This window comes from Hyperolius riggenbachi, chromosome 5 (assembly GCF_040937935.1).
Source record: "Hyperolius riggenbachi isolate aHypRig1 chromosome 5, aHypRig1.pri, whole genome shotgun sequence".
Lineage (NCBI taxonomy): Eukaryota > Metazoa > Chordata > Amphibia > Anura > Hyperoliidae > Hyperolius > Hyperolius riggenbachi.
The window spans coordinates 332,919,121-332,935,311 of record NC_090650.1 but is presented as its reverse complement, the minus strand read 5'-3'; the positions used below and the strand labels follow the sequence as shown (position 1 = coordinate 332,935,311).

At 40.8% G+C, this 16,191-nt stretch overlaps 1 protein-coding gene across 7 annotated transcripts in view; it reads left to right on the top strand.

The window, feature by feature from the left end:
• NOL4 (nucleolar protein 4) overlaps positions 1 to 16,191 on the top strand; it is a 401,146-nt gene that overhangs the window by 244,934 nt on the left and 140,021 nt on the right. For all 7 annotated transcript variants that reach the window (XM_068237327.1, XM_068237326.1, XM_068237325.1 and 4 more), the window contains exon 5: positions 2,674 to 2,806. In XM_068237327.1, coding sequence (XP_068093428.1) covers positions 2,674 to 2,806 — 133 coding nt within the window. The remainder of the gene's footprint in view (positions 1 to 2,673; positions 2,807 to 16,191) is intronic.

Genomic DNA, 16,191 nt, shown 5'->3' with positions numbered 1-16,191 from the left:
CATATAGGGTCAGTTCTGTGAAGAGGGAATTTTCATATGATGTATGATATGATGGGTTCTTGTATCTCTCAGTGGCACTCGCCTTGAAGCTTTTAACTTCTTTCTATGCAAATTTTTAAGATCAGCAAGCTTTACCTCTAAAGTCTATGAGAATTATGAGAAACTGATGTTTATTATATTTATTATGACTAGAGCTACTTTATATCTCAACGGCAAACCTTGCTTTGTCACGTGATAATCAGAGGCATGGATTGCTTTGTGCTTTGTCTGACCACCAATCATAATAGAAAGGTGTACACAAAGGTCCATATCTTATGCAGTGGATAAGCGCACATAAATAGAAATTAAAACCACAGTAAAACAGGTGTTGTTTCCAATAAGGCAATTCACTGTCATTTCTGGGATATTCACCCACCACCAGGGCACCCATCGGGGAACAAACTCACCAAATATGGTGTAACCCCTGCTAGATGGGTTATTGTTCGCTTTATCCATACACTCCTCCGTGCATCAGGGTCCAGGTATCCCAGCCAGTTTTCAGCAATACAAGCAGCAGTACAAGTGTACCTCAGGTTGGAGTGAAAAACACCAGGGCTCTGGAGTCGGTACAAAAATCCACCGACTCCGACTCCTCAGGTTAGGATTCCATCGACTCCGACTCCTCTAATTTGCATATTACAATCTTGTTGATTGAAAGTATGTAACATGAAATGCATCTCTTAACTGCCAACGCTTAGGAATTTTAAAATACAACTGAAGTAAGAAGGATAAGGAGGCTGCCATATTTATTTCCTTTTAAACAATGCCAGTTACCTGGCTGCCTCTAATACTTTTAGTCATAGATTAAAACTAGTCCTTGGTAAGAGTCCTTGTAGAAGATAGAAACAATGAACATCTATCAGGCCCTAGGAAATGTGACTGTGGGTACATGTAAAAGTGATGTGCAGGTATTCTGCAGGAGAATGAGGTGATTCTTCCTCTATTACACATTCTTCATGCACAATCTGAACTAGGTTTATGGGTGATAGACAACACCTCTGTGTTCAATGTGCACAACATTCTCAGTGGATTCCCTGCAGCTCTGTGGGGAGTGCATATGTAGAGTATAGTACTACTGTGTAACAAAGTAAACCTGAGACAGATGAAATTAAAGTTTTATACATACGTAGGACTTCCTCCAGCCCCCTTCAGGCTAATCAGTCCCTCGCTGTTCTCCTCCGCCACCTGGATCTTCTGCTGTGGGTCCAGGTACTTGAGCCAGTCAGGCGTAGTGAGCATGCACACACTCCGCTACTGGGAGCGTACTACACCTGCGCAGCACTGCACTATTGCGCAGGTACAGAATGTTCCTGGCTGTGGGAGCGTCACGTGGCCGGACTGCGCTAACTGGCTGATTTATTGGGACTCATAGCAAAAGATCCAGGTGGCGGAGGAGGACAGCGATTGGATTAGCCTGAAGGGGGCTGGAGAAAGCCCCAGGTATGTATAAAACTTTTATTTTCATCCATCTCAGGTGCCATTTAATTCGTAGTTACCAAACCAAATTTTAACAACATTTCAAATTATTTGATTTCATGAGCAAAGGGAGTGCATACATTTGCATAAACCAGCATCAACACAGAATTATTTCCATCTCATTGACCATCTCTATTAGTGACACGGCTACACATCAGGCTTTATTATTACAGCATAGATGTTATTTAGCATATATATAAAAGATTTCTGTGTATACATCATATATACTGTACAGTCACAATCAGATATGTATATCTGACTTTAAAAATACGGGGACTGCTTTATTGAAGCAGCACAAGTAACTATTTTTTGATCAGTTTATTTAATTTTTGTGGACTAAGCACAGCTATTACTGAGCATATAAACTATTCATGATGACTATTATCTGAGGAACAGAACATTTTATCATATTTTCTATTTTAATTAGTAGTCGGAGTCGGTGCAATTTCTCCCGACTCCGACACCAGGTACCCAAAAATTGCCCTGACTGCTCAACTCCGACTCCACAGCCCTGAAAAACACCCTCATAGCGTTATACCATTTTAAAAAAAGAAAATAATCAAAATAATTTTGATAGTACTTTCTTACCTACTTTTTGGTACTTTTTAAATTGCAGAGTGCTGAAAAGTTATATTAAATAGAAGATGAAATATCTCCTAGGAGAAAACTAAGGAGACAAAGTTAATTGCATATGGGCCTAAGTATGGAAAGTGTGCTAAAGTCTTGGTTGAATGACCAGAGGTTGGATGTCAGACTCGCATCCAAAAAACATAAGTGGTAAATATATTTATTGCAAAACATTAAGATGTGTAATGCAAAAAGTAAATTGTGCTTTGCTAATTAATGCCGATATAATATATGCTTCTGGATAATGGATAGCTGAACTAAGTCTTTAATTAATTTATATGCCAACACAAGGGCTATGCCAGGAGACAAACAGGTTCTTACAAAATAGTTAACTCTGGATCTACCAAAAGGTGAAACTGGACAGATCATTTTATTGTTCTATATTTCAGTTTCAAGAGATCACTGCTTATATGTATATGTATATATTATTCAAGGTGATGCTTAGATCTTTCAGTCAATTGTCAAGGAGAAGGCCAGCATTGCTTTCATCCGATGTCGTGGGATCTCACAATGTGAACTCTATCTCTGCAGGATGAAAGCTCTATAGAGAGTGATGAATTTGACATGAGCGACTCCACCAGGATGTCAGCTGTGAACTCTGACCTCAGCTCTAACCTTGAAGAAAGGATGCAGAGCCCCCAGAATCTTCATGGGCAGCAAGATGGCAAGTATTTTCTAATGCAAACTTTGTCTTTTCATTTATAAATTGTTGTAGGTCTTACAAAGTTTTCCATTACGACCATTAAGATGCCCAGTGTTAGAATTTTAGCACGTTTCTCGCAATGAGTAGAGATGTTTCTTAATTATATATTTTGGGTTCTGATTAGACTGGAGTCATTGTGAAACTTACCAGTTTTCTAAATGTCAACCTAAAGAAATCTGTCCTTTGAGATCTGTTATTCTACTGTCATATTTAAAGAGACACTGAAGCGGAAAAAAAAATTATGATATAATAATTTGTATGTGTAGTACAGCTAAGAAATAAAACATTAGGAGCAGACACATAAGTCTTATATTGTTTCCAGTACAGGAAGAGTTACTAAACTCCAGTTGTTATCTATGCAAAAAAAGCCATTGAGCTCCACGACGTTCAAAAGTCGCAGAGAGATCTGTCTTCTGAAGCTTGTTATCTCAACTGTCAGTCCCTGTATTTTCTTTTTCTCTCCAGAGGACAGTTCAAAAGTTCACTAGCCTGCTCTGTAAAAAACATTTGGAATGCTGAGTAGTGTGTATTAGAAAATGTATAACATGCGGCGGGGCTACCGCCGCGGCGGAGAGCGGCATGTCCGCCGCCTCCGCATCTCAGCTGGGGGCGGCACTGACTGGAGGGAGCTGAGCATGTTATCATGAAGAGTGGCGGCACTGGCTGAAGGGGGCTGAGCATGTTATCACCGCGTATACTGACCATAAGAACCTGGAGTACATTGAGGGGGCTAAAAGGCTTAACCCTAGACAAGCCCGGTGGTCCCTATTTTTCTCCAGGTTCCGATTTGTAATCACATACAAGCCAGGGAACAAAAATATCAAATCTGACGCCCTATCCAGGTCGTTCGAGTCTGAATCTGTTCAGTCCTCTGAACCCGAAAACATCTTGCCAGAAAATGTTGTGCTAGCCGCCATCGAGACTCAAGAAAATGTCATGGACCTTTTAGAGTCTTTCCAGCAGGATTCCCCTGATGGCAAACCTGAAGGTTTATTTGTGCCTTTGCATTTGCGGCTTCAAATCTTGCAGTTGTTTCATAGCCACAAAATCGCAGGCCACCCAGGTGTGGCTAGGACACAAGAATTGCTTGTTTGGTGGCCCTCTATGGGACAAGATTGTAGGGAGTTTGTGAGAGCATGCACTGTCTGCGCTAAAAGCAAGCCGTCGCGACAGGCACCTGCTGGGACATTGCAGTCACTCCCTGTACCTGAGGAACCATGGACTCATATATCCATGGACTTCATTGGGGAACTTCCTCAGTCCCAAGGAATGAAGGTCATTTGGGTTGTAACTGACCGTTTTGGTAAAATGGCCCATTTCATCCCATTAAAAGGGTTCCCCTCTGCTCAAAAGTTGGCTGGTCTGTTCATACTGCACATCTTTCGCCTGCATGGTATCCCGGAAAATGTGGTGTCAGACAGAGGGGTCCAATTTGTGTCAAAATTCTGGCGAGCATTTTGCCAGCATTTTGGGATGGGTCTGTCATTTTCTTCAGGATACCATCCACAGAGTAATGGGCAGACTGAGAGGATCAATCAGTCCTTGGAACAATTCCTTAGGTGTTATGTATCAGCCTTCACAACATGAATGGGCTAAATTCCTCCCATTCGCTGAATTTGCGCATAACAACCTTAAAAGCGCATCTTCTGGATACACTCCTTTTCAAATAGTCAATGGTAGATCACCGAAGTTTTCTCCCTTACCTCTGGTGACTTCTCCCTTCCCTGCTCTGGAGGATTGGCAGGGGTGTTTGAAAAGAGTTTGGGGATTGGTAAGGCCAATTTACAAAAGGCTTTTGGGGTTCAGAAAAGGCAAGCGGACAAGAAACACTCTGTAGGATGGCATTTCGAACCAGGTGACAGGGTCTGGGTCTCTACTCGACATATTGCTTTGAGGCAACCCTCGACCAAGTTGGGACCCAAATTTATAGGCCCATATCCTGTAGCTCAAAAGATTAACGATGTGACTTATAGAGTGGATCTGCCGGCCAGTATGAGAGGCGTAAAGTCCTTTCATGTATCTTTGGTAAAACCTGCTGTGCATGTTGATCCCCCCCCCCCCCCCCTGTGGTGATTGATGGGGAGCCTGAATTTGAGATTGAGCAGATTTTGGATTCTCGGTGGGTGCGGAATTCGGTGCAGTACCTTGTCCATTGGAAGGGGTATGGACCGGAGGAAAGATCGTGGGTTTCGCCACATCGCCTTCATGCTGAGGAGTTGAGGCGGAGCTATTATGAGGCACATCCTGAGAAACCTTGTAAGAAGTGTCTGGAGTCCACTCCTCAAGGGGGGGGGGTACTGTAACATGCGGCGGGAATACCGCCGTGGCGGAGAGCGGCATGTCCGTCGACTCCGCATCTCAGCTGGCGGCAGTCCCCGCCCCGCTGTCACAGCCAGGTCCTTTGGCCGCACATAGGGTAAGGGCTACTCGTGCGCGCCCCCAGCGGCAGGACCTTTATGCCATTAGAAGGGGAGTCAGCTGACTCGCCGGTCAGCTGACTCCAGCTAGCTCCCTGATTGTCTGGGCGGCTCTGCAGAGCGTTCCCAGCATAAAAGGAGCTGGCTGTCAGTTGCTCCTTGTCTGCTGTTGCGAATACTTCGTGTTAGCGCTCAGACCTTTGATAGCTATAATTATAACTGAATATATTATTGATTTATTGTGTATGACCCTCTGCTTGCATTTCTGACTCCGATTTCTGCCTCCTGATTCTGTACTTAGCTATCTGATATGTTGCCGATTCCTTGCATGTACCTTTTACTCTGATTTGTGCCTCCTGATTCTGTACCTTATCTGTCCGACCTGTTGCCGATGGCTTCCTCTTTGACTACGATTAGCCTTACGATTTTGTACTGCTGCTGACCGATCCTTACCGACTTTGCCTGTACGACCATTCTACTAGTGATAGTCCCTACAGTCAGGGGGCTATCACATAGGAGTGCTCCTGTATACTGTGCATTAATCATCTGTGATCACACTCTTATTAAAGTACTGATTGTGTTAGTGAGCCTTCCGCTGATCTACTATCAGTAAGATAATGATTGCTTTTGTCAATATATATCTGCATTGGTGGTGATACTGCAGATCACCACTTAATCAGATACTTGTGCTCTCGCTGACACCTTGTTACAGAATAATGCAATGTTATAAAAAACACTAAATAACTGAAAATAAAAATATGAGAATATTTTCTTTGCTACTAATGTTCTAGTAATTATCCGTATGACACAACCAATTCATTATATTATAATTTATTTTTTTTGCTTCAGTGTCTCTTTAACACAAAACTAAATATGTAGTTATTTTTTTACATATGCAAATATATTTAAGAAAAAAGACAGCTTGCCCTACAAGTAGCAAGATTCCCCCCCCCCCCCTCACCTCTCCAGGCTCCCAGATGCACCTTCATCTTCCTCTCCTTAGCACCACGCATTGCCCAGTCTTCATAGCTTCAGCCAGAACATACTGCTAGGTCACATAATTAGATGCGCCAGCTGCAGCCATGGAGAAAAATATGACAAGTGCATTTCCCTTAAAATATCCTAAAATACTGTTCTACTAATAATAATTAAGTTTTCATTGTATCTGCATAAAGGACATTTCCATAATAATCCCATTCAATGCTCAGCCTCCAGATATCAGAGTAGTGGGAAAATAACTGGTTTTATTTCACTTTATCTTATCATTTTAGACATGTATTATGAGTCCATAGTTATTAAATTTGGCCCCTGACCACAGTGGCCCAGATGAAGCCGGCCTCATCGCATCCCCTGTAATTACATTTTACTCGCATGGAGTTACATGTAACAAGACAGTACTCTTTTGATTGTTGTCATTGTTTGCTTCTGTTGACTCAGGAACACTGTGATCAATAAACTTACAATAACCTTCAGCAATTATCAGCAACATCAAATGCTCCAGTGTCATTATAACAATATCAGTGCCAAGCTAATGACTATGCCTTAGTGGATTTGTAAGTCATTATAGGTCTATGCTGTTTATAATACCAGTAGGGAAGTGTAACTTTATATAAATGTCTACTCACTGTATTAAGAGGAATCAGCAACATCTGATACACAGACCCGATGTCCATAGAAAAAGAATAAAAATACATACTAGTTCTATAAGCCATGAGAAAATTGGAGACTGTGTTACTGCTAATTTGTAATTTATAATAAACTAGTGACCCAAGCCTGTTTAAAAACGGCCTCAAGGTCTGCCACTGCTCCGCGCACCCGCCTGCTGTGCATGCACCCGCTCGCCACCTCGTGCACACCTGTACCCCTCGCACCCAGTCGGTCCTGCGTCCTGTCCCAACAGTTGACAGTGCAGGACATGTGCAGTACCGCAAAAGCACTGACACAGGGACAGGACGCAGGGACACTTGCCTTTTATTAGGTAGGATGTCCAGAAATGAGAAAGAAGCAAAAAATACACTTTTGCCATATCTGTGGGTTGGACTTCTCTGCTGTTTATTTCTCATTTTAAGTTAACCTAAACTGAGTCAGACTTACATGTTGATCTGTTGGCTCCTATAGTTTATGAGTTATACACCTGGAAAAAGCATATAGCCAGTTGAGTTGCAGATTATTAAAACTGCCACTACTATATTGAAGCATTGACATAAACTAATATGTTGGTGCTTGAAATACACTATAATACTGCATGGTGGTGTATAACATTCATTTTCATAGAAGAAGAGTGTGGTGGCAGATTTGGAACACCCTTGAGCCGGATGTCCATTGGCCAGCTGGGGTGTACAGTGCAGCATCCACTCTGGTGGTGTGTTGCAGTCGTTTGGAGTCCAAAGCAGATGCATTTACACCATAAGTTTCTATGTGAATTGCGTCACTTGTCCAGAATAAATCATGCAGGCGGGACTTTGTGTTTCATCGACTGCAGCGGATTCAGTGGAACCATTGCAAAATTACATCTGTGAGTGTGATTCCTATTTATAACATAGGATCTGTCGACATGTCCATTTTCTGAACCCCAAAACGAACAAAAAGTGCCAGTTTTTCAGCTTAAATGCGAACCAAGCATAGGGGCAACTTAGAGTACACATGTGACAACATTGCTGTTACTTTTGTGATTTTACAACAAATATTTTGCCACCTTCAATATGACTCTACATCATTACGCTGCATATACTCAGGGAGCAAAATTCAAGTAGATTTTTATAAATGAGAAGAACTAACACCCATGGAATACACACAAAGTACCACACTAAAGTTCGATGTCTACGACGGTTGCCTGCTTAGCAATGGCAGATTTTTTATATACTTTGTTTGCCGCAGGCCAACTCTTTTTTTTCCTATTCATGTACAATAGTGCTCCTCCCATTCCATGTGAAGCCCCCTCCTCTGTGTGTAACGTCCATGTTTTTACAAATGAAACATCTTATTCCTAATAATAATAGATGTGAAATTTACTTCTGGTAACTACATTTGTCATGACCCAAATGCTTTCCTGTTTTCCAAGGGGCTATTCAAGGGTGTAACTACAAATCATGCCCCCCCAGCAAAGCTTTGCTGGGGCTCTCCAATGTTCACACCCTTTCCCTTGCCAACCTTTTGTGAACCTCACAGCCTGGGGGCCCATCTTGCAAGGGTCATCAAACAAGACTTTGTAAGGACATTGTAATCTTCACACCCATAACAAGTGTAGCCACAGAAACACATGATGTGAAGGACTGCCCCTTAGAGGGAGTGAAGTAGTAGTTGGGGCCTCCTGCAGTTGCCCCTCTGTAGTTATGCCCCTGTGGCTATTTACATTTCCCAGTTCTAGATTGTTCTACATTGACAAGGGGGTCAGATTTCTTACTTTAAGCTCCCTCTCACCCCTTCTTGCCTTCCACATACTAAAAAAAACAGCATTGCGTACAGTTGTGGTACTCACTTGAGGTACTCTGACTGTTGACATTACTTTGAGACAAATTAATACATATGCAGCTAAGGGTATGGAAATGGGTTTCTATCGTATGTTATGCCAGACTGTAATTCCGCTTTAACTGGAAGTATTGCAAGGTGTCTGCAACAACCCTTGTTATGCTCCAAAACATTTCCTGTAAATGGTACTGCCACAATTGTAAGCCTACTCTAAATGTAGTTCTGCAGGTCTGTTAGCCGAAGCTTCCTCCCACTCCTTCCTCTTAACCAGGCTTTGGAATATAAGAAAGGTCATTACAAGCACCTTGATTACCTTCATCTGTACAGCAGCTTCAATTTGCAACTATTTTCTTTTTTCTTACCTGGATGTTGAGTTTGACAGTCAGCAACACATTTGTTAGAGAGAAATCAAGAGCATTGAAAACCACAAAATAGTCTCTGGGGATACATTACTAATTTAAATTGTGAGTTATATGTCCCGCTGTTATTAATCATTTCTCCTCTCCTTCCTGTCCTGTTTTCCTATTGAACTTTATTGACTTGTGGTGTTTATGGTTACTGCACTCTAAGTGCCCATACAAATCAAAGTTAACTGTTATCTGCCTGAAATCTGGAAAGCTATTAAAAAAATCTATGAATTGGATAGAAGCAAAAGGAAACAAACTATTTTTGTTCATCTTTTTGAAAACTGTGGAAGATATCACAAAGCATTGTTTTCATAATTGCAACAATCATTGCAATATTAAGGACTTGTATAGTGGTCATCCACAAATAAATGGATCTCCAAGGCTGGAATGATTGGTTTCCTGCTCACTGCTCTCAATATGAAAAAAAAATAAAGAGCAGTTGCATAAGAAAAATCCTCCAAAATGCCCTCTTTGTGGCTACAGGATAGACTTTCTTACCTTCTTTTCTGGAGGCAGTGGCCCTCATCCAATTCACTTTTCTCCTGAGTTTCCTCCGAAGAGATAATGTTTCATTCAGTAGTGGTGCATTGTGGGTAACCACAAGTTTTAAACCTGAATTATTGCAAGTTTCCTTCTGTTTTAAGAAGGCAAATCACACCAAGCATTGCTTTTCAGTAGTAGTAGGGATTTTCGGTCTCTTTTAGCACCCTATACATTCCTAGTGGTTTGGGTCACACTGAGCTGCTTGGTTACTCTCCTGTCTAAAAATAACTAAGTGATTGAGAAAGTACTAAACAGAAGGTGAAAAAGTAATATTAAACTTATTTTTAGTAATTTCTTGCTTGGTGGGAGCATTAAGGGCATTTTATTGGTAAAGTTTCAAAATATCTCCTTGGCGAAAACGCAGAAGAAAGGCTAATAGGATATGGGCCAATGCCTTCTGGGAAGAAGTGAGTTGCAGACTACCACCCACCCACATTCTTGCAGCATCCTTTGCAGATTCCAGGGGAGTGCAGGAATTCTTGGCAGTCTGCTAAATTGGGATTTTCCCATAAACATCATTATCAATCAAACGTGTTGATTTTGAGTTTGACATGAGCTACTCTGCATTTGTAGATTTGGGGCTCAGGTGCAGGCACATTTGCTCTACCTAGAAACATTCTTTGCACATTAGCTGGTGCTATGGTAGAGAGGTCACCTGACATTTCAGCAAATTCAGTTTTCTAAATAACTTAACTGTGTAAAATTAAAAAAAACTAGAGTAGGCTGGATAAAATGCAGCCGTAAACATTAGCTTGCAGGTTTGGTTTCTAAAGTGGGCTTATATAAAGCATCAGTAAGGTACAGAAAAGCAATCAAATCTAGCTAGGGGATGGTCATGTCATTCTGTGGCGTGTGTATCAGTACCAAGGCTTGAGAATGTTCAATGAAGCCAGGAGAGCCAGTATCACCAAAGCCCTCCTAGTTCCCCACCAAATAGGGATGCAGCTAAGCAACACTTCATTCTTAGGACAGCAGCCTAAAGTCTGGCATTCTCTATTGGATGTTTTTAATAGATTGATTTGTGAGGCTTGAATGATTGCTCTCAACAATATATCACTGCTTATTTGATCTATTTAAAACTGAATAGGGTATGAGGGGTTTTACTGTAAACCCTCATACACACGCCAGACTGATCTTGTCCATAATGAACAAGGAACAACGTATCATATGAGTATCATTGGAGGAAAAAAGCGGAAAAACAAACCAAAAAAGATACTGACGGACCATGACTATTGTCCATGTTGATGATGATAAATTGTTGTTTTATTTTTTTCTTTTTCGTGGCTAGCTACATGCTTTCGGATTCTCAATTCTGAGCTCCCACTTGCAACCTAATTGGTAGACTGCCGTTGTTAGCATGTGTCCATAGCTTTAGTTGGAAGTATTCAGCATTAGTTATCAGCTGATATCTAGTTCATTTTGAGTTTCTAATATACAGTTTGTATGTATCTATTTTAGGAGAATTTAGTTATATATCAGTGGTCTGTAGTGGTTACTGTGATTTGCCTTCTTAAAACTGAAGGTAATTGTGATAATTCAGCAAGTAAACATTTGTAGTTACCCACAATGCTGAATATGCAAATTGTCTCTTTATGTCTCTTAAGCTAGGCTTGCATCCAGAATCGCTGGTGTATAGCACGCCTATAGCTAAATTCAAAGCTGTAGGCGTGATATACACCAGCGGTTCTGGATGCAAACCTAGCTTCAGGGGCATAAAGAGATAATTTACATATTCAGTAGCAGTGCATTGTGGGTAACCACAGAGGTTCACTTAAAGCTGCATTATCGTAAGTACTTTCTGTTTTAAGAAGGCAAACCACGCTAAGCATTGCTTTTTAGTAGGAGGGCTTTTTGGTCTCTTTCAGTTCCCTATACTTTCCTAGTGGTTTTGGGTCACTCTGAGCTGCTTGCTTACTCTGTTGGTGTGTAGCAGGGAACTGATTTGTAGTTAATTTAAGTTAAGTGCTTTCAATTATCACCATCTGCATTTGAAGGGGAAAAAAAATCAAATACAGCTAGAGAAAAATGTGTACAGAAAATAGTGGATGGCAGAGAACTCAGCATTACTGACATAGTACTTGTGAGTTTTTACACTCTGTATCTGAATTAGCTGAGGGAAAACTGTGACCTTAAATAAAAAGCAGCATACAGTAAGTCGATGAGAAGGCATTGATCGCTGTCATGGTAACAGTAATCTCTTGAAGTTCAGACTTTGCACAGAATAGCATACCTGTTTTTCTATACATAACAGAGTAGGAGTCAGTGAGTAAATATGATTACAGAATATACACAAAACTTCTATACCTATATAAAACGAAGGCATTTTACAACACACTTGTCCTAATTGCTTACTTTAAAAAATGTGCATCTTTTTCACCATTTCTGCTTACTACAAGACATGAGTTATTCAGCTAGGACAGTGATCTGCAAACTATGCTTTCCAGTTGTTAAAGAGAATCTGTATTGTTAAAATCGCACAAAAGTAAACATACCAGTGCATTAGGGGACATCTCCTATTACCCTCTGTCACAATTTCGCCGCTCCTCGCCGCATTAAAAGTGGTTAAAAACAGTTTTAAAAAGTTTGTTTATAAACAAACAAAATGGCCACCAAAACAGGAAGTAGGTTGATGTACAGTATGTCCACACATAGAAAATACATTCATACACAAGCAGGCTGTATACACTCTTCCTTTTGAATCTCAAGAGATCATTTGTGTGTTTCTTTCCCCCTGCAGCTATCTTCCACTGAAGTGTCAGGCTGTTTCTTCCTGCAGAGTGCAGACAGCTCTGCCTGTATGTAATTCCTCAGTATGTGAAAGCCCAGCCAGCTCAGAGGAGGATTTATCCAGCTTGTAAAAGATAAGAGAGAAGAGAGAAGCTGCCCTAATCTAAATAATACACAGGCAGTGTGCAGAGAGGGGCCTGGAGGGGGGAGATGCATCACAGAACCACAACACTGAAGAACTTGGCAGCCTTCCAGACACAGGCTGACAAGTCTGACAAGAGAGAGATAAGTTGATTTATTGCAGAGATGGTGATAGTAGAACCTGCTGCAGTCAGCCAGAACACATTAGAATAGCTTTTGGAACTTGTAGGATGATAAAAAACAGGATGCAATTTTTGTTACGGAGTCTCTTTAAGGAACAACAATTCCCACAATGCATTGCAGGAGTCTGACAGCCACAGTCATGATTCATAAAGGCAAATGCATTGTGGGACTTGTAGTTCCTTAACAGCTGGAGAGCCAAGTTTGCAGATCACTGAGCTAGAATATGTTTCCCTGTAAGGATAATTTATGTAGGAGAATGTGTACTTCACAGACTGGCTGAGCATGACCATCCAAAACTGTAAATGGCCCAACCAAACCTTGCAGTGTAAGCATTTACTTGGTCCATTTTCATTTTGCATATTTCAGGTCAAGTAAAAAAGTTGGCACTGAGCCAAAACTTTGTACTACACACCTTTAAACGTCAGTATGGGGACACAAAAATGCCTAAAGACATCAGCGGTAGGCAAAAGTAATCATCCTTGCGGGTGGCAGTTATTGTGGGTGTATACGTACCTTTAGACGACAGCCCTTTAGTATCAGTGTCTTATTTGTAGAAAACAGATAGAAATTCCATCCTTGAGAAGACAAGGGTAATACTGTAAACAGGAAGTGGCTGTATTACCTGAGCAGCAAGTCAAATCTGCAGAGAGGTTTTTTTGCAGATACCCCACAAAAGTTCTGTATCATCATTTGTTTTACTTAAAAAGAAAAATGTTTTAGTGAAAAATGTACTTTGGGCACAGAGTTCTTTAACTTTGCTGAAAATGACTGGAAAACGAGTATTTTTGTCTGTGCCTTGGTCAGTTTTTCTTTATTTTAACAGATATCAAGAATGTTTTAAATGTCCATTACTTGAAAATTCTGTTCCCAGATGTGTAATTTACTGGAATACAAAGAGGATTGTAATCTTCTTTTTATAGACTAAATTGGCAGCCACCATCCTAGACACAGGCAGTACCTATGATTATAAAGCTCATTTGTGAAGGAATCTTAGTTGGACACCGTATGACGCTAGCTGTGAGGAAATACTAACAAGCATTCTAGTAGATGACGGTTGACCTGTTTCCCCTCCTCTTCTCCAACTAAAAGCCTAATTGAAATAGAATATTTAAATAACACATTCACTTTCTCTTACATACCTGATCCTAAACCTGAGCCATGGTCATCTCGCTGTTAAGACATTTTTCTTAAGCGGCCCATAGACTTAAATAACTGTTGCCAGATTCAGCTATTTTACATGTAAATGCAGCAAACGCTCCTTCAGTTGACCTTCTCCAGAGGAACAGGTGGTCAGACAAGTGAGAATACCAAAACCAGAGGTCACCCTTATTCATATCTTCAATCACTCTCAGGATTGGCAGTCTCTGGCCTCTTAAGGAATGGAGACTTTTTTTCTAAAACCGAGATGAGATCACTGTGATTGTCTCACAGTGATCATGGGGTCAGGAGCCAATGAAATTGGCTTATTACCGGCGCATGGAGATCTGCTGTCATTGTGACAACAGAGCAAGCGGGCTGCAGCAACAACAGAGCATCGTGAATGACAAGAGTGACGGGACTGCGGGGCATGAGTAGCTGAAATCTAATCAAGCAAAGCCACTAGTTTCACATAAACTACGTAAGGGCCATGGCCAGTTTTAAGCTGACACCATGGTGCCTGCACAGTTAACCTAGTGTATTGTTAATCTGAAGTTTTGGTTGCACATATGATTAAGTGTGTGAGCTAACACAAGTCAGTTATTAAAAAAAGGGTTTTTCATCCGACAACAAAAAGTGTTGTGGAGCTAAACACTGATTGATACTAAAGAGCAAAACATCTTATCATACAACACATAGAAATCAAGAAAGGACATTATCTTACTGGATCCCATGGAAACTGCTCCAGGTTCTGTGTGCTTGAATGTCTGATAATCAGGGTAAAAAGGTCAGAATTAGAGTGTCCACCCACTACAACACATGCAGAAGATAAAGCAAAAGTAGCCAGGAATGATCAGGTATTGAACAATAATGTGAGTCATCCCATCCTCTTCATCCAGAAAGAAGAGTTACCCATTCCAATCAAACATCTGAGTGGTTAGTGATCACTAGTACAGGAAAGGCTTTAAAACCAGAACAGCTAAACATGGATAGAGCTTATGTTTAAGATAGTTTAAAGTAAGGAATATAGATACCAATGTTTATTGACAAGAAAAGAAAGAATCACAGCACCTGAGTGTAATGAGAAGCAGACAGAACAAAAGAAGGCCACAACTGAACAAAAATCTTGAAAAAACATTTCATGTCTCCCTCCACCATAGCACACCTAACAAAATCTGTCTGTATTAGGACAGCAGTGTGGCAGCAGTGGTCAGTGTACTGTGAACTATACATTTCTATAATATTTAGATTATTCTTTACAAAACTCATATGTCATGTGTTCCCTGTTACGTCAATGTTACCTCAGTCACAATTGCATACACCACTTTAAGCTTCAACCAGTAACTTTGTGGCTGTTGGACATGTGCAGGCCAGGGTATGTGGACCAGGAGAGCTGTATTGTAGGTACTGTAGCACAAGAAGAGCTATTTATGAAGGCAACCAATAATGGTTAGTGTCCACAGAAATGGCCCTTACATTGTTAGTAGAATTGATTTGGTTGGCACAGAGGTTAATGTCCATTTAAATGCCTCTGTAATTCTGTAATTATTGTGGGTATTCTCCATGAACATGCACTGCTAGTATAGTAGTAAACATCCATGGGAATATCTCTGCTGGCATGGTGGTAATTTATTCTGTAATGTTCCTGGAAAGTGCTGGCTATCAATGGTAAGGCCATTATTGATACATTGGATTATGTCCTGGTATGGGCCCCTGCTTTAATATATCTCCATTTCCACTAGGGCTGAATTGCAAGTAAAAACGGAATCAAACCAAAAACCTGTGGAGACCCATAGGCTGTTTCCAATAAGCATGCAAGAAAAAAATCATGTCTGCTGTATTTTTTAAATAATAGCATCTGAATCACTATTGCCGTGGCAGGGGGATTTGAATGTGAATTCAGAGCTCTATGGGTGTCACACCCAAAACAAGGCCTTAATGTTGTCCAGAAAAGCTCTTGTTAAATGTCTCTAGGAATAGTCCTCATTGGATATTCTCTGGATTTCCATGTTGCTTTTCAAACAAAAGACTCCATGGACTTACACCAAAGATGCCAGATGGCTATTGTGGCAGCTTGACTACACCACTGCCTTTCTTGGAGTATTTTTGAAAATAAAGGAAACCTTGAGGCTCCCCAAGAAGAAATAGACTATTCCAAAACCTGTCAGTAGCAGGTTCAGAGCTGTCAGATTATAACACCTACTGTAAGTGACAGCTACATGGGAAGTAAAAAAAATGTACAGTGAGTGCATTTACTGAAGAACAAATATGTGGATGTCTACAGATGTATTTTAACGTTAATCAGCTATGGCCATAGTGCACT